Source organism: Tupaia chinensis, unplaced genomic scaffold (genome assembly GCF_000334495.1).
Source record: "Tupaia chinensis unplaced genomic scaffold, TupChi_1.0 Scaffold000140_1, whole genome shotgun sequence".
NCBI classification, from domain to species: domain Eukaryota; kingdom Metazoa; phylum Chordata; class Mammalia; order Scandentia; family Tupaiidae; genus Tupaia; species Tupaia belangeri.
This window is the reverse complement of record NW_006159610.1, coordinates 8,154,960-8,178,266: the sequence shown is the minus strand read 5'-3', so window position 1 is coordinate 8,178,266 and position 23,307 is coordinate 8,154,960. Positions and strand designations below refer to the sequence as shown.

General features: G+C 40.0%; 2 protein-coding genes and 1 pseudogene across 3 annotated transcripts in view; 2 read left to right on the top strand and 1 right to left on the bottom strand.

Annotated features, from left to right (window-relative positions):
* The window catches only part of BRAF (B-Raf proto-oncogene, serine/threonine kinase), a 183,336-nt gene extending 172,977 nt beyond the window's left edge, over positions 1–10,359 (top strand). For both annotated transcript variants that reach the window (XM_027770525.1, XM_027770523.1), the window contains one exon: positions 3,187–10,359. In XM_027770525.1, coding sequence (XP_027626326.1) covers positions 3,187–3,246 — 60 coding nt within the window. In that variant the 3' untranslated portion in view covers positions 3,247–10,359. The remainder of the gene's footprint in view (positions 1–3,186) is intronic.
* Positions 10,360–15,285: 4,926 nt separating this feature from the next.
* NDUFB2 (NADH:ubiquinone oxidoreductase subunit B2) overlaps positions 15,286–23,307 on the bottom strand; it is a gene marked incomplete at its 5' end in the record, with an annotated part of 10,583 nt that continues 2,561 nt past the window's right edge. Inside the window, 3 exon segments of the mRNA XM_027770521.1 lie at positions 15,286–15,375; positions 16,958–17,060; positions 19,268–19,412. Coding sequence (XP_027626322.1) covers positions 16,986–17,060; positions 19,268–19,412 — 220 coding nt within the window.
* On the top strand, positions 19,869–21,110 carry LOC102486813 (poly(rC)-binding protein 2 pseudogene; annotated as a pseudogene).

The following is a 23,307-nucleotide window of genomic DNA, read 5'->3' as shown; positions in this document are numbered from 1 at the left end:
CTTTCTGTCTCTCTCTAGTCAAATTCTAAAATAATAATAATTAATCAAATTAAATCTTTTTTTAAAAAAAATAGTGATAACACTTGTGTAAAAAATAACCTTTTGAGGCAGTTCGAGTCCTGGACCTGGTGACTTCCTTTCTCACTTTCTCCTTCTCTCTCTCTCTCTGGTCAAATTAAACATAAATAATAATGACAAATAAAATTTAAAAACAAATAATAATTCTTACCTCCCCAAAAAAGAAAGAGCCTATTGGAGCCAGCAGGTGATGTGGTGATTAAGGCACTAGACTTCCACATGGCCAAGCACAGTTTGTGTCCCAGACCCAGCAACTTGAAAATTATTCTGGGTATGTGCACACACCCTATGGCAAAAACCTAAAAAAAGAAAAAAACTATTAAAATTTTCATAGCATATTTTCATCTTGAAGGGATTTTATTAAATTACAGGTACAGGCATGCATTGCTCAAGACAGAAATGCATTAGACAATTTCATCATTGTATGAACATCATAGTGTTCTTGCACAAACCTATGTGGTATAGCCTATTGCACGTGTCGGTAATGTGGTATAGTCTGTGTTGCTTGTACAGCCACTGTTGTATATACGGTCCGTTGTTGACTCAGAGGTCATTAATGTAGCACACGCCTGCATAATAGCCATCGAAATACATTTAAATCTTGAACAAAAAGTAATTAGTAATATTTTTAAACCATGGTATTTGAAGTGTCTAAAACTATAGGGTCATGCTTTTTTGTGTTTTTGGTTTTTTTTTTTAAGTCCTCCCAAATATTCTCTGCTCTATTCCTAAATAACATCAGATGGAAGACAGAGCTTAGGTTATCCTCAACCAGAAAGGAGAGGAAAGAATGCAAGGGCCTCTAAATGACTGATTAGTTATTTAAGTTAATAGAGCAAGAATTCCAAAAACTCAGTATCTAGGTGTCTCACCTTAACTTCACACAAGTAGAGTTGGCTCTTACTTCAAGTAAAGTGATGGGTGGTGGAATAGGAGAGATTCCAGATACGCAAAAAAGAAAAGTTGTGTGTATGTGTGTGTGTGTGTTTCCCCAAAGCAGAACCATACACTGTTACTCTGATCTTTTCCTTCAAATTCTCCACAATTTCAGAGATATTTATGAAAAGAGTTTTGTTTCATGGGTCATGAACAATTAATCCTTTTTGTCTCTTTTAATTCTTGGCCCCAAAGTCTGATCATAAAAATAAAACTGAATTCTATTAGAAGCAGTATGCTTATGTTAGGATGTTCTTTAGTGTTTTCTGTTCTTGATTTGGAGTTTATTGATAAGATTTTGTTCTTTGCAAGTTTATGTTTTTAAGGCATGTATTTAAATTTGCAGAAGATAACACTGTTCAACAAAATGAAATGTTTAGTTGCTTGTAAGGAACAGAAAACATTCATTTTTTCTTAATGTAGTTTATAAGGTTTGGGTTAGATTTTATCATTTTCTGCTATTCCTTAGATGAATTCTAGCCATTTTTATAAAGATTTCTGTTATGTAGACCTTATTTTCACATTGGCTTCCCTTAATAAGATTTAGATTCTAGGAGATAAGTGATTACTCAAAAGAATGCTGCAAATCATTATAAAGAAATATGTTAAAATACTTAAACCTTAAAACCATAACATACTCAAACTATAAGCAATGATGAGAATGTTTATGTATTTCCAGAGTCTGTGTTAACATAATAGCCCTCTATGATTGTGTTCTACATGACGTTTTACTCTCCAAGGCCTTAGTAATTTAGGGTTTTAGTTTGGAGTTTTTGTTTCAGATCAGTGCCAATCCTTTTTACTATAAATATGAAGTAATGGTTCTTTTCTCCATCCTTGATCTTTTACTCACAGTACCTTGGACAATTGCTCATTAAAAGAGTCTTTGGATGGAAAGAGAGAATATGATTATTTGCAGTTGGATTCAAAGTGGGAAAACAAATTGTTAATAATCAAAAATTGTGCAGGGGCTTGCTAATTAAGACCCCTAGGCTTTGGAGTCAGCATCTGGGTTTGCATTTCAGCTCTACAGTTCTCTAGCTGTGTGGTCTCCTGCATGTTACTTGACCACTCTCAACCCCAGCTTGCTCATCTGTAAAATATGGATAAGTAATAGCATCTGCCTCAGAAGCTTTTTATGGAGATCACATATGCAAATGTGTGTAAATGTTCAGTGAGACACTGGTTTGTATCAGGCATTAAAATAAAATGCTGGTATTTTCAGCATGAAAAGCTAAAGATTCAGTCAGCCATTAGAAATCTGTTGTTTCAGACATTCAGTGTTATCTAGCAACCACTTGGCTAATAGCAATCAGAAATTGGATAGGCTATTCCTGGATGAATTCATGTATTCATATAAATGATTGCTTGGAAGCTACTGTTGAATAGTAATGTTATGCCTGACTAAATTCTGATAGTTTCAGTTATGAACCAACCCATAGAAGTTAACTATACTATATATGATAGGAATTGGCCTTTAGTTACAGGTAGATATTATGAACGAAATGGTAGACAAAAAATCATGGCATTGAAGCCCTCAAATTTAATAAACTAAAGTGGTGTGGTTCCCTAAAGGGACTTTATGGTTTAACCAATTCCTTATGTTAATAATTGCATTCAGTGGCATTTACCGCTACTTAATTTTTGGATAGTTTGAAAAGTGAAATTAGTGAGAAAATGAAGGATTTTCCTTCCTTCTCTCAGACATGTGATATGGACAAATCATTTGACTTCGTAATTTTTTATCTTTTTAAAAATTAGGAAAATTCTTTGTTCCTTTCTGATAGTGACATTATAATAACATCATACGCTAGGTGAAAATGAACTGATAATTCAGGGGGGAAGTATTCTACAAACATTACTATTTTACAGTTTCTGAGAAATTTTGTTCATTGGAAGTGTTTGCAGCACAGTCAGAACCATGTCACATAAAACTCAGCTGAAAAATTATCTCCAGGTTTGATATTTAATTGATGAGGCTGAACCATATTCGACATACTGTATAGGTTGTGTTCTTTCATGAGTTTTGGCAAGTTTTGCTATTAAATTAGTTATGATGTTGCTAGTCATATAACTAGTCAACTTTCAGTGAGGGTTAAATGAGGCTATTCTGTGTCGCTAGGCTATTTGAGATAACTTTTTTTAAAATTAGCTCTTGTCCTCCCTCTACAGGAGAATTTGCAGCCTTCAAGTAGCCACACCATCATGGCAGCATCTACTCTTATTTCTTAAGTCTTGTGTTTGTACGATTTGTTAACATCACAACACAGTTCTGTTCCTCAAATCTTTTCTTAAAGATACAGAATTTTCAATGCATAAGCTGGTGTGGAACAGAATGGAATTTCCTATCCAACAAAAGAGGGAAGAGTGTTTTAGGAACCAGAATTCTCTGCTGCCAATGTTTCTTCTTCAACACAAATACCACGTGCATACAAGTCTGCCCACTCCCAGCAAGAAAGAGGAGAGACCCTGAATTCTGACCTTTTGATGGTCAGGCATGATGGAAAGAAACTGCTGCTACAGCTTGGGAGATTTGCTATGGAAAATCTGCCAGTCAACTTTGCCCTCTAACCACCAGATCAATGTGTGGCTGATCATCTGATGGGCATTTCCAATCACCAAGCATCGTTCTCTTTCCTGTTCTGGGGTTTTGTTGTGGAGCTCTTTTCCCTAGCCACCACCGGTTAATTTCTGCGGGATGGAACAAAAATGCAGCATGCCCTTTCTGTGTGATGCAAGGGGTCTGATAAATTTTATCAAAATGAAGCTGTTTTATATAAATGGAGTATGAGAAGTGAGGAGAAGCTATTTTGGTATAGAGGAAAAGGAAATGCTGCATCTTTGTCCCGACCGTCTGGGTGTCTGGCCGTCTGTGTCCTTGTGCACTAAGGGTTTCCCTAACCCAGCAGGCTGGAGAGTGCCGGTACACATTGCCTTCTTTTCTCACTGGGTCCAGCAATGAAGACAAGTGCTTGGGGGTTTTTCCCTCCACAATGTAGCAAATTCTCAGGAAAACACAGTTTGTAGCTTCCTCCTAAGCTCTTCCAATCACCAAGTACTTACATGGCTACTTTGTCTGGGGCACAAAATGCTGTGGCAGTGTCTAATTAAAAGCCTACAAAACTGCTTAGTAACAGTTTTGAATGTGAGAAATTTATGTAATTTAAATGTAAGGTACAGGTTTTAATTTCTGAGTTTCTTCTATTATATTTTTTATTAAAAAGAAAATAGTTTTCAGATTTGAGTTGAATAAAATAATACTTCCCACCAGAATTATATAACCTGAAAATCATATTTTTGTTATATAAACAACTTTTCAAGAAAGATCATTAGCCTTTTCTCTACCTAAATATGGGGAGTCTTAGCATAATGACAATTCTTTATAATTTTTAAATTAATGGTACTTGCTGGATCCACACTAACATCTTTGCTAATAATCTCATTGTTTCTTCTAACTTATTCCTACATTACATTCTACATCCTCTTTCTAGTCTTTTATCTAGAATATGCAACTAAAATAAAAATGGTGGTGTCTCCATTCATTCTCCTTCTTCCTTTTTTCCCAAGCCTGGTCTTCAAAAGGTTATGTAATTTGTCACTTGAGATCCCCAAGGAGAGGATAGAGCAATTTTTAGGGATTTGGGACTGAGGGAGGGTTTGCAAAGCCTGTTATCAGTTGTTTTCATAGAATGAGCTGCTGTGGTCTTAAGAACATAAACCTTATCTTTGCACAAATGGAAATATAACCTTGTCTTAGTTTCCCCTGGCCTTTATTAAAGGACAGTATAAATCACAGTAGTATCAAAGAAAGCGACTCAGGATCTATTAATGGCAAATACCTCTTTCATCAGGAGTCTAGACTAGGATTTAGGTATATAAATTAAATCAGATGTACTTAGCCTAACCAAGCTGTAGCCAAGGACCTGAAGGAAATTAGATAGGATCTAAAGTAAATCGAGAAATTAGAAGTTATTATTTTGAAAGTTTATATTGTAACTCCTAGCCCCACAGTCCTTTAGCTGACTGAAAGCTTACCACCATTAGATGAATACCTGTATTTAGAGGAAGGTCTACTGAAAATTTCTTGGATTTGTAAAAGTTTGTCCCATTAGAATGGACACTATCCTGAAGTTACTAATCAGATTGAAACTAGTGTATTTTTAAGTCTTATTTGAACAGAGCAGTTTCTTATAAAATTCAGAAATGCAAAAGCAGAAGTCATTCATGTTGATTCTGTGCATAATGCTGCCTCTCTTTACAGAGCATTGGTTATTTATTTTTATTTATTTTTTAAATATGTCTTTGTAGATGCTTTTCAACATGGCTGTGTTCGCTTTACTAAATGTGGCTCTGAGTCCCCCTGGGTTGAAAAAGCTGGCCTTGAACAACAGGAGTGCATTTCATGTTTTGCCGCGCAGGTACAGCCTGCCAGGCATTCCTCAGTCCGGGATACCTCAACAGGGCGGCAGCCAGCATGGGTAGGAAGGAAGCTTCGCATTCGTGTTTTCTAAACAGAATTCAGGGTGGTACTCTTGTTTTCCTCTCATTTTAGAATAGGTTGCAATTTCATTGGAAAGAGGGGAGCAGACTTGATAGCAAATGAAGCTGTGCACAGAAGCCAGGCTCAGGGTATTTAGAGATTTTTGTAGAGACCTGGAAAAAGTAAAATGTTCAGACTTTCCTTTTTCCCATCAAATAGTTTTTTCTCTAGTTTACAAGTGACATGAAGAGGAATTTCCTTCAAGTTTTATTTGCTTTATGTTTTGATGCTTAGACTACAAGTAGACTTGAGCTCCTAAGAAAATACAAGGAAAGAAATCCTTGTTTGTACAAAGCACTTTATAAGTAATTTGTACGTAAGTACGTAAGTATAGACAGTATGTGGCTGCTTCGCTGATCATCTTGTAAGGTAGCATCAATCAGTCTTGTCTGTAAAGTGGCTGCAGTGCCTTTTGTGTAGGGTATTTTATTTTTAATAGGGAGAGGTGAAGCCTTCAGAAAACTTTCAGAGCAACTCTAAAGGATTGTTGTTAAATTTATAGTATTCCTGATGGACTTTTTTTCATCATCAGACTATAATCTAGGAACTAGGTTTTTGTCACTGAAATTATACTGACCAAAAAAGTAGTTATAAAAGCAATTTGTGGATAGAAAGCCCAGTGTGATTGTTCATCTTTTTGTGCATCTTAAAAGAAGATTCTGTCTAGCTGTCAAATTCTGGTTCCTGAACATCCCATCCCTGATTGTAATTGAGATCTGGTAGGATGTGCTGGGGCATCTTGGAAGATAACCTGCATATAAATTTTATGTGTATATTTATGTCGGTGTTGGAGAAGAACATTACAGAAATAAATAATTCAAGCCTTTGGCACTGTCAATCTGAACCTTTGTAAATATTTCCTAGATTTGCGTTTGGTGCCATCACTGCTCCTGTATCACCCAGTGTTCTCTTGTGTTCATCAGGCACTGCCCAACTGCTGCACACCCCTTCTCAGATCCCACCTGGCCCCACTCTCCACTCATCCACCTTGCCAGCCTCTTGCAAACCTATCATTTAGCTTTAGTTTGAAACACATTGCAGGGTCCCGGTGACCTCTTCAAAAAACTACCTCCTCTGGATGAGGTAATGAATAGTTTCTTACTTTAAAATACAAAAAGTTGGGAGCTCTAGAACATGAAGATGATTGATGATTTTAACTTTTATGTGTACTGGTATTTGAGCACTCTCATTTTGTCCTAAAGGGCATTATACAGTTAAGCAGTAATACTATAAAAAATGCGTAGCTCAGAATATCTGAATGTTGTTGCAAGTGGTGCCAGAATCTGTTTAGGGGTACATTTCAGAATCTTATCCTTTCCGTCAGTTGTATGAAATTAGTTATGGTATCACTTCACTTCAGTGATACCATTTTAATTTTCAGTAGGCTTGGCAAGACAGCACATCTTCATAATGAGTTAGCCACAGCTTTGTCACATGCAGATAGCCATCGAGAGAGACTGCCCAGCTGAGAGGGTAAAGTGATTACCCTCTTTGCAAGATTCTCTTCTTCATCCAAGTTGGCATTGTTAGTACTAGAATATCAACACCTTGAGAGTAGCAGATTCCAACCATTAGGCTATCAAAAAAGAAAAAAAAAACATAGCCAGAGATGGGAAATTTAATGTGAGTATGAACAGCGAAGAAGGGACAAGGTCATACGTTGAAATGGTGTAGGTGAGGCTCTAGAAAAATATCTTGACAATTTGCCAAATGATCTTACTGTGCCTTCATGATGCAATAAAAAAGCTAAAATTTCAGCAGGAATCAGCGATTTGTGAAGAGAGCAGCCACTCTGGTTCAACTCAGCTGTTGTTAAATTTTTTAGAGTGCAGTCTAGACTGCGAAGATAAATGCACTAAAGAGTTTATAGCCAAATTCACATTTTAAAAATGAGGAAACACACAGGTAAATTTTCAGTGAACAAAATTATTTTTTTAAAGCACATAATCCCTAGTGTAGTCAGATATATTTATTGCATAGAGCAACTAGGCTGAAAATATAGTTCAATGACATTTCTAGAGAAACTTTTTCTACTCCCATAGGTTCTTCAAAGCGTGGAACTTTTATACAGCAGAAATGTTTGACAGACATTAAAAAAAGAATTGCTGTAGTTTAGGGTCAATGTACTGTATGCTGGGCAGCAATCCTGTGTATCGGAGAAAAGGAGGGGATTCAAATAGAGGATGGAATTTGTCTTTCTCAGTCTCCAGACTACTTCTGTCAGTCTTGACACTGGTTTTCCAGTTTGAAATGTAAACCTGCCTCCCAGGACTAGTTTGCAAATGAAGCTGAACTGGGTGGGCTACTAACCCCGCTCTGGTGCACTTGAGACGGGCAGGTCTCTGAAGGCATCCTTCATGAGAATGCCTGGCCAGTGGGTGTAAAACTGGACATAATGGTTCTTGTATCTTGTTTCGTTCCTCACCACCTGCAGAAAGACAGTGTATCGTCTCTCCAGCACATTCTTGACACCTTTTTCTGAGCTGGTTTCCTCGTGCCCAGGTGTAGTTGAGTCCCCAAGGAGGGTAGTGGCATCTCTGCCTACAGAGATGATGGTTTGTAGATTGGCCATAGGGGGTGGCCAGTGTATTCATGATCTGTGCTCTAGTAAAACTGAAAATACTGGTTAGATGTTTTTTTAATACCAATACTTTTGACAGTAAGCTTTGTTTTATTGTTTTCCAGTAATCTATTTGTACTTCTGTCTGGGCAGGGACATTTAAATTAAAATGCAGTCCTAATTTTTGTTAAGTGTGGAAAGAATAATTAACAAGTTCTATCAGGTACTTTTAAGGTGGAAAAACAGAAACTAAAATTCTAAAACCTTAAAGTAGCAGTGCTTTAAAAAAAAAAAGAAAAAACCCATCGGGATAGTAAGTGCTCACCTCAATGAAGTGATTAAAGTAGATCCTTTATTTCATCATTCACAACTTCAGTTGTTATATTTTATTAATTACTAAATCAGCTTCACTAAAATGTTTATTTTTATTAAGCTGTTTTGACTGATTGTGACAACGTAACTAGTAGTTGCACATGAGGACACAGCCAGTATCCATTTCTTGTGCATTTTTTAAAAAGAATTCTATAGATTGAAGTTCTCTTTTCAAAACAGAACTGCAATATGTTTATCTGTTAGTATAAAAGCTATTTTTGTGCAAACCGTCTGCTTCTCCTGGCAGGCCGAGTACACGATGCAGCTGCTACACCACTGGTTCTCATCTACAGCATGTGTGCTGCGGGGTTGGGCAGAATGCACACAGAAATGTGGCAAAGGAAGTGTCTGTTTACAGGGATGGGGTGAGGATGTTGAGTAAGTTGCTTCTACTTAATCCTGGTTTTGTTTTGAAAGTCACCCTGTGTTGCATTTGTGTGTTAATAAGCCTTACATGTTTTGGTGGAGTATGGATTACATAGGAGAAAACTGCAAACTAGCGTAAGCAACAGGCTCACAGGCCAGGCACAGATGTAGAGCAGTGGGCCAAATGAAAGTGGGAGAGTAAGTCTAGAGAGGGAAAATTTTATGTGGGTGGGAAATAAACTATAATTGAAATGAAATGTAAGAGTGCAATAAGTGTGCTTTATATTCTAAGCTGTGAACAGTTTATCATTCCTTCCTAATACATTTGTATGTACCATAGCTGAGTAAAACCAGCTGTGTAAACATATAACGCCTTTTTATTCATGTTAATTACCAACACAGGTGGCTAACCTTTGTGTCTTATTTATCTTCATGTTACATTAGTTTACATACAGGTGTGTGTGTGTGTGCACGCGCGTGCGTGCTGTACCATTTCCTTTTTTCATTTGAAAGTGCATTCACTGGGCCCGCTGTTCCTTTGGATGTGCCACGTGGTACAGTCTTGGTTTGGCCACCTCGCTATACCGCCTGATTGGAAGACTGTATCACAGTGATATGTATTTGTGGTAATCTCCTTTTTTGCTTGTACATCTGATCTTTCCCTCACTCAGCAAATGCTACTTCTCCTAAGCCAGGATGATACAGCTCATCAGGGGGTCGAATTTTACCATCCTCAACATTATGTCTCTGAATTTTATTCAATATTTGTGATTGCTCTTTGGTTTAGACCAATAAAATGGAATTTCACCCCTTTCATGTACTCCTTGGTTTGAGGACAAGTCTGTACAGGAGAAGGAAGGGAAATACTTAATGTTTGAACTGCAGTGAATTAATAAATGGCGCTTTTTCAGCACTCCAAACCTTGTGGCGACATTCAGATACACATTCCTCTTTGTTACTGCCAGAGGTTTGGGCTTAGTTTACTTCGGTTCCACTCAAGCATTGAAAAGGTTCTCATGGAGTCTGGGGTTTTGCCCAGTGAAAAGATAGGGACTTTTTAATTGTCCACAGACCTCTCTATACCTGCTTTGCAAAAATTACAATGGAGTAACTATTTTTAAAGCTTATTTTTCAATTCATGAAAAAAGACATTTATTTTCAGTCAAATGGATGATGTCTCTCTCTTGTCCCTTAATCCTGTTTGCTTGACTTTTTTTTAATTCTTCCCCATACCCACTTCCTGATACTTTGGTTCTCTTTCCTGCTCAGGTCCCTTCATTTGTACTTTGGAGTTTTTCTCATGTAAATTTGTATAATGGAAAATATTGTTCAGTTTGGATAGAAAGCATGGAGAATTAAATTTTAAAAAGATAGCTGAAATTCAGATTGAAGAAATTTATTTCTGTGTAAAGTTATTTAAAAACTGTATTATATAAAAGGCAAAAAAAGTTCTACGTACTTGATGTGAATATGCGAATATTGCTATAATAAAGATTGACTGCATGAAGAAGTCTTTATCGAGTATTATTTTTCCTGTCCCACTACATTCAAAGGCAGCGGCTTTGGCAGTTAGTTCAAATAACAGAGGGACTGAGAACTATACATTTTGTCTCATACATAATGTTGATTACCACTTGGTGAGTAGAATTTGTAAGGTTGTCAAGATTCGTGCCTGGCACATTATATAAACTGAAGATCTTGTAGTGGTAACAGTCTTTTGTCAGGTATTGGTGTTGACCCTCAAGGTGTATCTTTAGTTTCAGTTGACTACTCTCCTCCCTGTTGTTCCCATTGAAGTATGTGCTCTAATTTAGTCATTTTAAAAGTTTATCTTGTGACCAGCAGGTGGCGTGGAGGTCAAGACACTGGATACTACATGAACAGCTGCATGGTTCGAGTTCTGGACACAGCAACTTGAAAATCACATTTGGTGTATGTACGTGTGTGCCCAAAATCCTGGGAAGAGACTGGAAGAGAAGAGACTGTGACATGGCCATCCTCCCTGTGGGATGATTTCTCACTTTCCCTGTCTTGTCTCTCCGCCTCTGATTGAGCACACGTGCCTGTAACAAAACAAAACTTAGAAATTCACATGAGAACTGTATTTTTTCAGAAATTCACATGAGAACTGTATTTTTTCAAACTGTTTTGACACAACTTAGAATGCATGAAGTAGTCAACTATGCACTACTTCATTTTTAAATTTTTCTTACTGCCAGAGGGCACATACGCTCCCCAGAGAGCAAGCGAGAAAGCAACTCCCAATGGAGCATAGTCATGGCACGGTCGTTTTTCCTCCATTTCTCTATCCCATTGAGACTGGGGACATACATGTGCACCTGCTGTGTTTTTTACACAGATTCACAGTCCACCATGTCAGATCCAGCTTTTTTTTTTAATTTTAATTTTATTTTATATATTCAGTCACTATACATCACTTGGCTTGTAAAGTGAATTTACCTAGCACGAATACACTTCACCCCAGTTCAGTTGAAGGTACTGTACACGTTATTATCAGATAATCATCTGTTTTTGTGTCCCGGGATCCAACTTTTTATGCACAGGTTTCACTGCTGTACTTTGGGGCCCAACCCCTACTTCATTTTTTTAAATGCTGGTTATACCAGTAAATTGATTTCATGCATGTGAATTCATGATCAGAAGTTTGAAAACACCTCATAAGTCTTCAGACAGAATACAGCAAGTCACTGTATAACATCTCCAGAAGAAAGGTAAACAGCTTTAAAAATTCATCTGGAAAGGCTATGTATAAGAATACAAAGAACAAAAGGCTTCAAGAGGACCCATGTTTGAAGAGTCTGGCTTCTGGTCCTCGTGCCCTCGTGCTCTTCCCTAACCATACAATTCTGTCAAGTTTTTTTTCTTAACTATAATTTTGGGGTTTTTTCATTGCAAAAGGGCCCATGTGCTTGACAGGATGAGATAGGAAAAGAAAGCATCCCCCCGGTGAGGTGTGCTGCAGTCTCTTCCCCATTAATCCATCCTGTCAAAACTTGGGGCACACATGCACATGGATCTGGCATGTTTTCTCAAGTCACTAAGGGCTGGGATTGGAACCACTGTCATCCATAAGGAACCTGATTTGCTTAACCACTAGGCTATGGGGCCAGCCTTGCACTGTAGTTTTCTCCTCTAGAAAATGAATTGTATATTACAGAAACTTTTGTTTTTTAAGGAATGGTTTATTTCATTTATTTATAATTTGACCAGAGAGATGGGAGGGCAGGGAGTGAGAAAGCGAAGCCACCAGGTCCACGGTTGGCCATGTGAGAGCCTAGTGCCTTAATCACACCACCTGCTAGCCTCTAGAAACTTGTTTTTTGAATAACCCCCATACATGAATACAATGGAGTAATTATGGCCTTATTTTTAAGAATGTATTAATACTATGTAAGAGGTTTTCCTTAAAATTTAGGCTAGGATTATGGATGCAAGAACTCTACCATACTACTACTGAAATTTTTATCAAAGGCTATGTTAATTGGACTTCCTGTCTGGGGTCATGATTGTAATGAAATTTGGTTAGAAATGGGTGTTGCTTCATGACAGTGAAATTTGTAGCTGGAAATGGATGTTGTGCTAAGCAGACTCCACTTGTCCCTGCTGTCTTCACCAATCAGGTAAGCTACAGCTTAGTGCAGGTGATAAAAGGCAAAAGCCCTGCCTCCACAGCTCAGGCTGCTCCCAGTTTCCTTGAACTCTGCACACTGGTGTCCCTTGATGTTCCTGATGAGACTGACAGCAGGCAGGAGGGCCCCCTGCTTCTACTAGAAAATAGTTCTAGGGACAAATAGAATCAGGATGTATCTTCCAATGACATGGATATAAGGTGTTCTTTAGATAGTACCTCTCATCTCATAACTTTATTAGACAATTATGGTATTTACGTTAAAGGTTCTATAGCAAACTAGTCAAGTTACAAATGTGTGCTAAAAATGATGTGTTGCCATCAACAATACCTTCACCATTTCTCTTCGTTTACAGACGCACATCTCTCCACTTACTTTGTACTTTAAGCTACTCATCAGGAAGAGAGAAGCAGTAACATAAATCTGTCCTGCTTTAGTTTGTTTTTTGACCGGAAAGGGGTGTGTTTGTTGGAATATTTGTTTACAGCTTAAGTCTTTCTCCATATGGAGGTTTTTCTATTAAAATTAAACGAAGATTCCAGGGTCATATAAACTTAGCTTAGACCCAGTGGTCTAGAAACAATTGCTTCCACTTGGCATTTCCTTCGTGCTGGATGTAGTTCTAAGAGCTTTACATTGTTAACTCATTTAATCTGTTTTCTGAATGAGGAAATTGAGGCACAGTTCAAAATAAGCGCTTTGCTCAGGCTCAGCAAGAAAATGGTAAAGTTGAGTCAGACCCAGCAAATCTGACTCCAGAGCCTAAGTAAACTATTTCTTTTAACTATCTCTTGCCATATAGGTCAAATGTTGTATTCAGCATCTCTCTGGAACCCTCTCCCACTGAAGTATTTTCCCACGCACGGTAGAGGCGAAGTATTTCCCCACACACGGTAGAGGCTCATTCCACTTTCCAGTATCCACTTGTAGGTCACATGCCTCAAGCAGAGAGAAGATTTTATAATATGTGGAAGCCACAACAGCCTCCAGCCTTTTCCCTTTTTAAAATTTTTTTTCTTGCCATAGAGTGCTTGTGTGCTCACCAAAAGACAAGGAGGGAGAGGGAGAAAGCACCCCCAAAAGAGCCATGGTCTTGTGGCAGTCCCTTCACTCCGTCATCTTGTTGGGATCTGGGGCAGACATAAGCACAAACCAGCCAGCCATATGAGATCTAGCTCCCTTCACTACCAGGCCACAGGCTGACCCACACTTTATGTTAAATACAGTTAGCAACCTTTGGCAGGTTTTAAAGCCTGTGTGATACAATGTGATTCTTTGTCGTTGGGTTTCCATTCCCTTTGGCTCTCTTCAGTTGTCACAGTGGGCACAGTGGCAGCAAAAGCTGACGTGAGTGGAACAGTTGCCTCCTCCCCCACTGCCAGGCCCAAAGTCCTATGCCCATTGCAAGGGGTATGGAAGACATTTCCCTGGTTTTGTCTTAACTCATCTGTGTAAGCGTGAGCTGTCTCAGCCAATAAAGAGATACCTAAGGGGGCCTGCAGGTAGTGTGCTGGTTAAGGCACTGGATTCCTACATGGCCAACTGTGGTTCAAGTCCCAGACCTGACTGCTTTTTGTCTCCCACCCACCCTCTCTCTCTGTCTCTGGTGAGTACACATACCCTGTAGCAAAATTTTAAAATAATGATAAAATTAAATAAATTCTATTTTAAAAAAGTATTTAAGGGCTTTACAAGCCACCAGATTTTTATACTTTGTAGGTCTCATTTTTGTTTTTCTCTCCAACCCCAATATACCAATAAACTGTTGTTTGCCTTTTAGTATTTTTAGCTAGTTTAGTTTTTTGGAGAGAGGGAAAGTGAGAAAGAACTCACCTCTCTCCAGCCCCCACTAGCAGGGATGGCTACACTGCAGTCCCTTTTCCAGTCTCCATTTAGGAATACATAGCCCAGCATGATTTTCAAGCTGCCAAATTCAGCACTCGAGCCACGCAGATTTAACCACCACGCCACCTACTTGCTCCCCAATAGTTTTTTTTCTTTTTTTTTAGATTTTTGCTATAAGGCATGTGCATTTGCCAGGGGAAGAGAGAAAGCAAGAAATCACCCTGCTGGAGGAATGACCACCTCATAATGCCTTCTCTTCCATTCTCTTGGAATCCTGGGCACACACGCACATGCACCAGGTATGAGTTTTAAGCTGCTGGGTCCAGGACTCAAACTACAGTCAACTATATGGGAGTCCAGCAATGTAACCATTATGCCATCTGCTGGTCCCCTAATTAAGATTTTTTGGGAAGAGCAGAATCTACAACAGTGAACTCAAGTATGATAACCCCACTAAAGTCTTCTCCATAGGAATCAGTTTCAGCAAACTCTTGTCTCCCATTCCTCCGGCCCTAAGATTTCCTAGGCAGAAGTGTAATTTAGGCATTACATGAATGGTTAACACTCTACACAATGCTCAGCTCACGGGAGGTACTTAAACAGTAAGTGGACCACACTGACTTCTGATGTCTCCATACTCGGCAAGAATCCACATTAACTGTCAATGTACATACACATGGCTAAAGAGGCAAGACAGCACTGTAGGTAAGCGTCAGCTCTGAACAAAGACCTGACCTCATTACTTACCAGTGTGTGATGCTAGCAGTAATTCATCTCCTTGATCCTTGATGTCCTCATTGCTAAAGGGAGTTAACACCTATCTACATCAGGGAGTACCCAAGAGGACAGCTGAGAGGCATGTAAACCACTTAGCAGCACAGATGAATACAAGAAATAATCCACAAAGGATGGCTGTCTTTATCAGAAACAGTCACAACTCAGTTCTTCATTCGTGAACAAACCGCTTTAATTTAAAACTTTAATGTAAGACATGAAGTCCATAACTTCTTGAAATTCTCACCTGGTTCCTGCAGGAAAACAAAAGCAGAAAGCTTTAAGTACTTTTATATTCAAAATGTAATAGAAAACATCCATAACTCATGTTTATTCAATTATTTAAGCATTTACTGAGCATTGATCATGTGAGCGGCCCTGTAGAGGACAGAAGCAAAAGCACCCTTCCTGTCAACAGTCCAGTGATTTAAAAAAAAAAAAAAAAAAAAAAAACAGTCCAGTGATTAGTATTGGAAGACATGTCAATACAGAGGAAGGAGGGGGCCTGGTAAGGACTGGGACTTCTGAAAGTTCCTAAACAAAGCCAGACACAAAATACACTGTACTATAGCTTCACTGCTCGCTGTTTAATGCAATTTTATCTCATGCTCCTTCCTACAGCCCACCAAAACTCTTCTAATTTTCATGTCAATAAGCTACTGCTAATTAATATTATAATGGAAATGCCAATTCATATTATAATGGAAATAATATATGTGAATGGGAACTCTTAACTATCATTTAATGCTTCCTATTCTTTTTTTTTTTTTTTTTTTTTTTTTAGAGGTTTTTGCTTTAGAGGGGATGAACACTCTGCAATTCTCCATTCTCCTCTCAGGATCTTGGGCACACACGCACACGTTCCCAATGTGAGTTTAAGCTGCCGAGTCTGGGACTTGAACCACAGTTGACAATGCGGGAGTCCAGTGATGTAGCCATTATGCCATCTGCTGGTCCTAATGCTTCCTATTCTAATGCAACTTCCCAAGCATTTTGAACGATAGTGATTATTAAGTGCAATAATTTATTTTAAAACATGTTAAATGGCAATGTCTTAACCCCTGAAGGCTCTGTGGAGAAAGTGAATCTTCTTCCTACCACCTTCCTTTTGAAAGAGGAAAAATTCTTCACTCCCTAACCTGGGAAATGAAAAGACTATAAACTTTTACTATTTAAAAAGTTAATTTCCATACAGTTCTACATGGTAACATTCTAGTATGCTGGATGTTTCTATTTAAAGGCTGAGAAGTATGTCACTGTTTTAGCAACTATATACTGTAAGCTCCTTATCTGTCTTGTTCACCACCATATTCCTGAACATGGATGGGTAAATGAGACCCTAACTGTGACCTAACTTAGGAAGAAATCATTTATTAAAATATATGATGAAAAGAAAATGAGAGACCAGCATTTGCCGTAATGGCTATGTCGCTGGACTTCCATGTAGTCAATTGCGGTTCAAGTCCCAGACCCAGTGGCTTAAACTCATGCCAGGCATGTGTGCATGCATGCCCAAGATCCCTGGAGGAGAAGGGATTGCGGCACGGCCATTCCCCCTGGGGGGTGATTTCTCGCTTTCTATCTCTCTGTCTGTCTCTGTCTTTCTGGTGAGTGCACGCACCCAATAGCAAAAACCTCTCCAAAAAAAAAAAATGAGACCAAGGGGTCAGGGGCAGCAAATGTGAAACTAAGGCAGAAATTAGACACATGACATAGTTCATTGTGTCTCATGCTATTAGAACATTCCATTTCTTCAAGACTATCAAAGTCCAAACAAGTGTTTGTCACAAGATAAATGCGACTTTCAAAAAAAAAAAATTGGAACTTGGGGCATACCCCCTTGTAAAGAGTTGAGTCTGTGCTTTTAGTCTTCATCATCAGGGAGGATACCTAATTCTTCATCTGTCCACTGGGAAGGATCTGGATATGGGAAGTGACCCTGGTGACAACCATTTAAAAGAAAAAAGTCAAAAACCCATACTCCATGCAACTAATCAAATCCTAAAAGAAATCTTGGAAGAAGGAAAACAAGATAAGGCTAACTGCCATATACACAGCCTTGACATACCACAGGAACAAATTCTACTTCAACTACTGTTCAGCTGTTCAATCTGTTCACTGTGGGCAGTGGCCTGAATTTTGAAAGTCCCCGCATCTCGGAAGTACCAGCCTAAGCCCACAGTATGTTTGTGATGGATGATAGGGAGAATGGAGGCAGCAGATTGCAAAGATAGCCCACATCTCAATAATGTCTTCAAGTCCCAACAAAAAAAAAACATTTCAAACTTCTGTTTTTACTTCTGTGAGTTCTGGAAATCTCAGATGGACTTCATCATCTTCAGTTCTGATCTCAAGGTCTATCTGGCTGCATCATGTCACACCTAACCACTATATATACTCCTGACAACTGACCTCCAATTAAACAGGAGTGTTTTATTTTTATGTTATTTTTTACAATAAAGTATGAGTTTATTTTGGTACAAAAACTTTTTGGGAACCAGCAGTTAGCGTAATGGCTATGTCGCTGGACTCCCACGTAGTCGACTGCAGTTCGCGTCCCAGACCCGGTGGCTTAGAACTCACGCTGGGCGCGTGTGCGTGCGTGCCCAAGATCCCGAGAGGAGAATGAAGGAGAAGGGATTGCGACGTGACCATCCCCCCGGGGGGTGATTTCTTGCTTTCTGTCTCTATGTCTCTCTCTGTCTGTCTGGCGAGCGCACGCGCCCTATAGCGAAAACCTCTCCAAAAAAAAAAAAAAGAACCTTTTTGAAATTCATACATAGTTTTCCCATTACACATATTTCCATAAGCTTTTAATTATTTTTCTAAAACATTCTTTTAATTAATTAACTTACATTTATTCCCTAAGCATCGTCACAACATACAAAATATGATTTCCCATCCAGAACATACTGCATGGTGGCTTAATCATGCATGTTATCGTCAATAATTTTCCATTTCTAGTTTCTTTTTTTTTGAGAGAGAGGTTTTTGCTATCGGGCGCGTGTGCTCACCAGACAGACAGAGACAGAGAGACAGAAAGCGAGAAATCACCCCCCGGGGGGATGGCCATGCCGCAATCTCCTCCATTCTCCTCTCAGGATCTTGGGCACGCACGCACCCTATAGCAAAAACCTCTCTTTCATATATATATATATACATATATATATGAATATAAATAAATAAATAAAAACAGGAGTGTTTTAAATAGTAAGTATGCTGCCAGTTCACCAATATCTAAGCAGCTCATTAGTGGGGAACAAGAGCACAGAGCAGGTCTAAGAGAAATGGGATATCAAGCAACCTCACGCTTTCAAAACTTGTATGCTGTATGTTTCCCCGTATCCTGGAAACAAATCCAAACTTCCTAAAATACAAAGAATTCTGGATTGACAAGCACAGATCCTTAGAGGTAAAATTTCCTGGAGAACAGAGTCTATGTAAATGTAATAAAAGCTCAATTGAGGCTCTTAGGAAGTTACCAACAACTAACTTCTCTCCTTAAGACAAATCCGCTCACATCCATCTCACCCAAACCTGCTCTGGGCCTCTGGACAAACGAGATGACATCCATTGTTTAAAGGAATTTAAGTGTGAACCTTACCAACTAACCACTAGTTTGGAAGGTAAAATAATTAGTTTATAGTCTCTCTTCCAGATCTGACAACCTCATTAAAAATACATGATAGACCACCGAAATGTACATCCTCATGTAAAAATGATCAGAAGATAACATGTCTCATTAAATAATAGGATTTCGGACCAAACTGTGGCTAGCTGGTTAAGGTGATTGTATCTCACATGGCCAACCATGCAGTTTGAGTCTTAAACCCTGCAGCTTGAAAAACACTCCAGGTGCATGTGTATGCATGCCCAAAAGGAGGAAGAGATGTGAGAGAAGGGATTATGGCATGACCATGCCCCATGAGGGGTAATTTCTTGCTTTCCCTCTCTTTCTCACCCCTCCTGGCAAAATTTAAAAGGAAAAAAAGCACACATGACCTCTGGCAAAATATAAAAACATAATGACTCCTGAGCATACAAACAGACAACATGGTGGTGATATCCAGATATAAGAATGGTCTACAAACGAGCTATTATCTCCCCCCGCCTTTCCCAAAAGGACAAGCACTATTCTGCACTTACCAGCACAGCGTCTGAGTCATGCCACAGGCGCCAGAGAATCCAGAACCACATGGTCCCACTGAAGACCTCACCCAGGATCACCTGGTATCTGGTCAGCTGGGGGAACTGTCTATACTGGGGCTCGATGTGCACATCCCCACCAGCACTACAACAGAAAAGGAGATGGTAAACATGCTGTTTTCCACATAAGTCATCCACAGCTTTCAGTTACATGCCAGAAATGAAACCCAGCATTTCTCATCTCCTCCACCAAAACAGAATGACAGAAGATTGTTGGTTTTGAAGATTTTTTTTAAAAAATTAACCAGAGAGCACAGAGAGAAAAAGGGAAAAAGAAAGCAAGCCACCAGGTCCAGGACTCAGTGGTGGGCCACATGGGAGTCCAGTGCCCCAACTACCATGCCCCCGGCTTGCCTCCCCCCCCCTTTTTTTTTTTTAAATAGAGCCTTGGGTCCACACCAGCAGAGGCAGCAGCTGGAGCTTGCACCCTCTCCCGCTTGCCACAGGGTCTCTTTCCTTCTTCCTCCTTTGCCTGCCCAATTGTTCCACCTGGGCTCTTCCCCTCCCGCCCGCTCCCCTTTCCCCCCCCAGTGGCCTTGCACCTGCAGTTTTGGGGTTTCACCCCCACCAGTGACCAAAAGCTTGGCCACTCCAAGTCCAGCTTCCCAAAACACTGCTAGACATGGACACCAGTGTGCTTGAAGGTGGATTAAATGTCACTCTCACCATCCAGCTACTTATGCATGGCAAGGAAGTTGGCAGTATCATCACAAAGAAAGGAGAATTGGTTGATGCCGAGGAGAGTGGTGCACGTATCAACATGTCAGAAGGGAACTGCCCTGAGAGAATAATCACTTTGGCTCGACCTATTAATGCCATCTTCAAAGCTTTTGCTATGATCACTGACAAACTGGAAGAGGACATTAGCGGCTCTATGACCAGTAGCTCAGCTGTCAGTAGACCCCTACGCTGAGGGTGATGGCCCCTGCTAGTCAGTGTGGCTCTCTCACTGGAAAAGGTGGTGCTGGCAAGATTAAGGAAATTCGAGAGTATACAGGGGCTCAGGTCCAGATGGCAGGGGATATGCTCCCCAACTCAGCAGGCCATCACTATTGCTGGCATTCCACAACCCATCACTGAGTGTGTCAAACAGATCTGCGTGGTCATGTTGGAGTCCCCCCAAAGGGTATGACCATCCTGTACCCACAAGCCGTCCAGTTCTCCAGTCATCTTTGCAAGTGGTCAGGACAGGTCCTGTGTGGGCAGCGATAGTGCAAGCTTTCCCCACACCATCCCGACCGTGTGCCTCAACAATGACCTAGAGGGACCACCTCAAGAGGCCTATACCATTCAAGGACAGTATGTCATTCTACAGCCAGATTTGACCAAGCTGCTCCAGTTGGCAATGCAACAGTCTCATTTTCCTATGACTCATGGCAACCCCAGACTCAGTGGCATTGAATCCAGCTCTCTAGAGGTGAAAGGGCTATTGGGCAGGTTTGGATGCATCTGCTCAGACTACTTCACATGAACTCGCCATTCCAAATTATTTGATTGGCTGCATCATCAGGCATCAAGGTGCCAAAATCAATGAGATCCATCAGATGTCTGGGGCGTAGATCAAAATTGTGAACCCTGTGGAAGGATCCACAGATGGGCAGGTTACCATCATTGGATTTGATGCCAGCACTAGCCTGGCTCAGTATCTAATCAATGTCAGGCTTTCCTCGGAGATGGGTGGCATGGGGAGCAGCTAGAACAATGCAGATTCAGCCATAATCCCTTTATGCTGTTCACCACCACCCATGATCCATCTGTGTAGTTTCTGAAGAGTCAGCGATTTCAGGTTTTAAATAGTTTGTAAATTTTCAACTTCTTTTTTAAGAATTATTTTATTTAATTTTATTTATCATCATCATTATTATTATTACTATTTTTCAGTTTGATCAGAGAGAGACAGAGAAAGAGAGGGAAAGTGAGAAAGCAAGCCACCAGGTTCAGGACTTGAACTGCAGTTGGCCATGTGGGAGTCCAGCGCCTTTAGCCACCACACCACATGCTGGCCCCTGTAAATTTTCAATTTCTAAACACTTTATCATCCACTCATGATTTTTTAATTAAAATGTTTTAATTCCTTTCTCTTTTCAGCTGCTAATGCTGAGATCCATATTTAGCTTTAAAAGTTTCACCCTGTTTTGTTTTGTTTTTTGTTCATGAATTTTTCTGTCACAAAATTTTAAGAGTGGAATATTAATAATTTCAGTTTAGTTCTGTAATATCAGGAGCTTTTCAAAAAAATTAAAAGATGAGGGACCAACAGTTAGCGTAATGGCTATGTTGCTGGACTCCTATGTAGTCAACTGCGGTTTGAGTCCTGGACCCCAGTGGCTTAAACTCGCCGGGCGCGTGTGCATGTGTGCCCAAGATCTCAGAGAAGAGAATGGAGGAGAAGGGATTGTGGCATGGCCATCCCCCCTGGAGGGTGAGTTCTCTCTATGTCTCTGTCTGTCTGGTGAGTGCACATCCCCTATAGCAAAAACCTCTCCAAAAAAAAAAAAAATTAAAAGATGGGCTGGAGCTTTTTCTTTGTGAATGGAAACTGGATGCTGCAGTGATACATGTGGGTTAAAAAAAGAGAGAGAGAGTGAGCCTTGGGTCAGATCTGTGGTTCAAAGGTAGTATGTTGCTCAAGAGAAGCTGGATCCCATCTGGTGACCACAGTTTGAATTTTATTTCATTTCAACTATCCAATATGTAACACTTTAATTTAGAAGGCTCTATGTAAAAATTTAACAATGGTTAATAATAATAATGATACTGTAAGAGGTGAATTTTTGTTGTTGTTTGCAGATACATGTTTATGTGTATATACACAAATACACAGCACTGTATAACAATGTTTCAGTCCATGTCAGAATGTATATATGACAGGAGTCCCTTAAGAGAACAATAGGTGGAGCCAGCAGGTGGCGTAGTAGTAAAGGCACTGGATCCCCCAAGGTCAACCATGGTTCAAGTCCCAGACCTGGCGGATTGCTTCTTCACTTTCCTGTTTTCTCTCTGTCTCTCTGGTAAACACATATGCCCTACAGCAAACTGAAAAATAACAACAACAACAAAAATTTTTTTGAGAGGTTTTTGCTATAGGGCGCATGCGCTCGCCAGACAGACAGAGAGAAACAGAGAGACAGAAAGCGAGAAATCACCCCCCAGAGGGGATGGTCACGCCGCAATCCCTTCTCCTCCATTCTCCTCTCAGGATCTTGGGCACACATGCACACGCGCCCGGTGTGAGTTTTAAGCCACCGGGTCTGGGACGGGAACCACGGTCGACTACATGGGAGTCCAGCGACATAGCCATTACGCTAACTGCTGGTTCCCAACAAAAAAAAAAGTTTTAAAGATGACAATAGATTATACCATATATATAGCCTCAGTATATAATAGGCTATTCCAATTAGGTTTGTGAGTGCGCTGTATGATATTTGCACATCTGTCTGATTGCACATTTCTCAGGTTATATCCTTGTTAAGCAAAACAAGATTGTACATCTATTTTCTCTTTTTTTAAATTTTTGCCATAGGGCACAAGCACTTGGCAGAGAGACAGAGAGAAGGGAAAGTAAGAAATCATCCCCCAGGGGGATGGCCATACCACAGTCCCTTCTCTCAGGACTTTGGGCATGCATGGCCATGTTTTTCAAACCTCCAGGGACAGGATTTGAACCATTGTCAGCCACATAGGATCTGACTCCCTTTACCACCGCGCTACAGAGCTGGTCCAAAGTTACATTTTTAAAGTGTGTATCAGACCATATTACTTTCCTGCTTTAAAGATTCCAGTGGCTTCCCATGATTCTTACAATATCAACCCTACTCCTCCCAGGCTCTCCTCCCCAATTGCCAGCCTGTCTCTGTGACCTCATCACTATACTCTGCTCTCTCCAGTCCAGCCTCACTGGCTTGCTGGCAGATCATGCAGTGTCCAGAGCCTGGACACTTGCTATCTCCTCGGACAGGCTCTTCCCTAGAGTGGCTGGG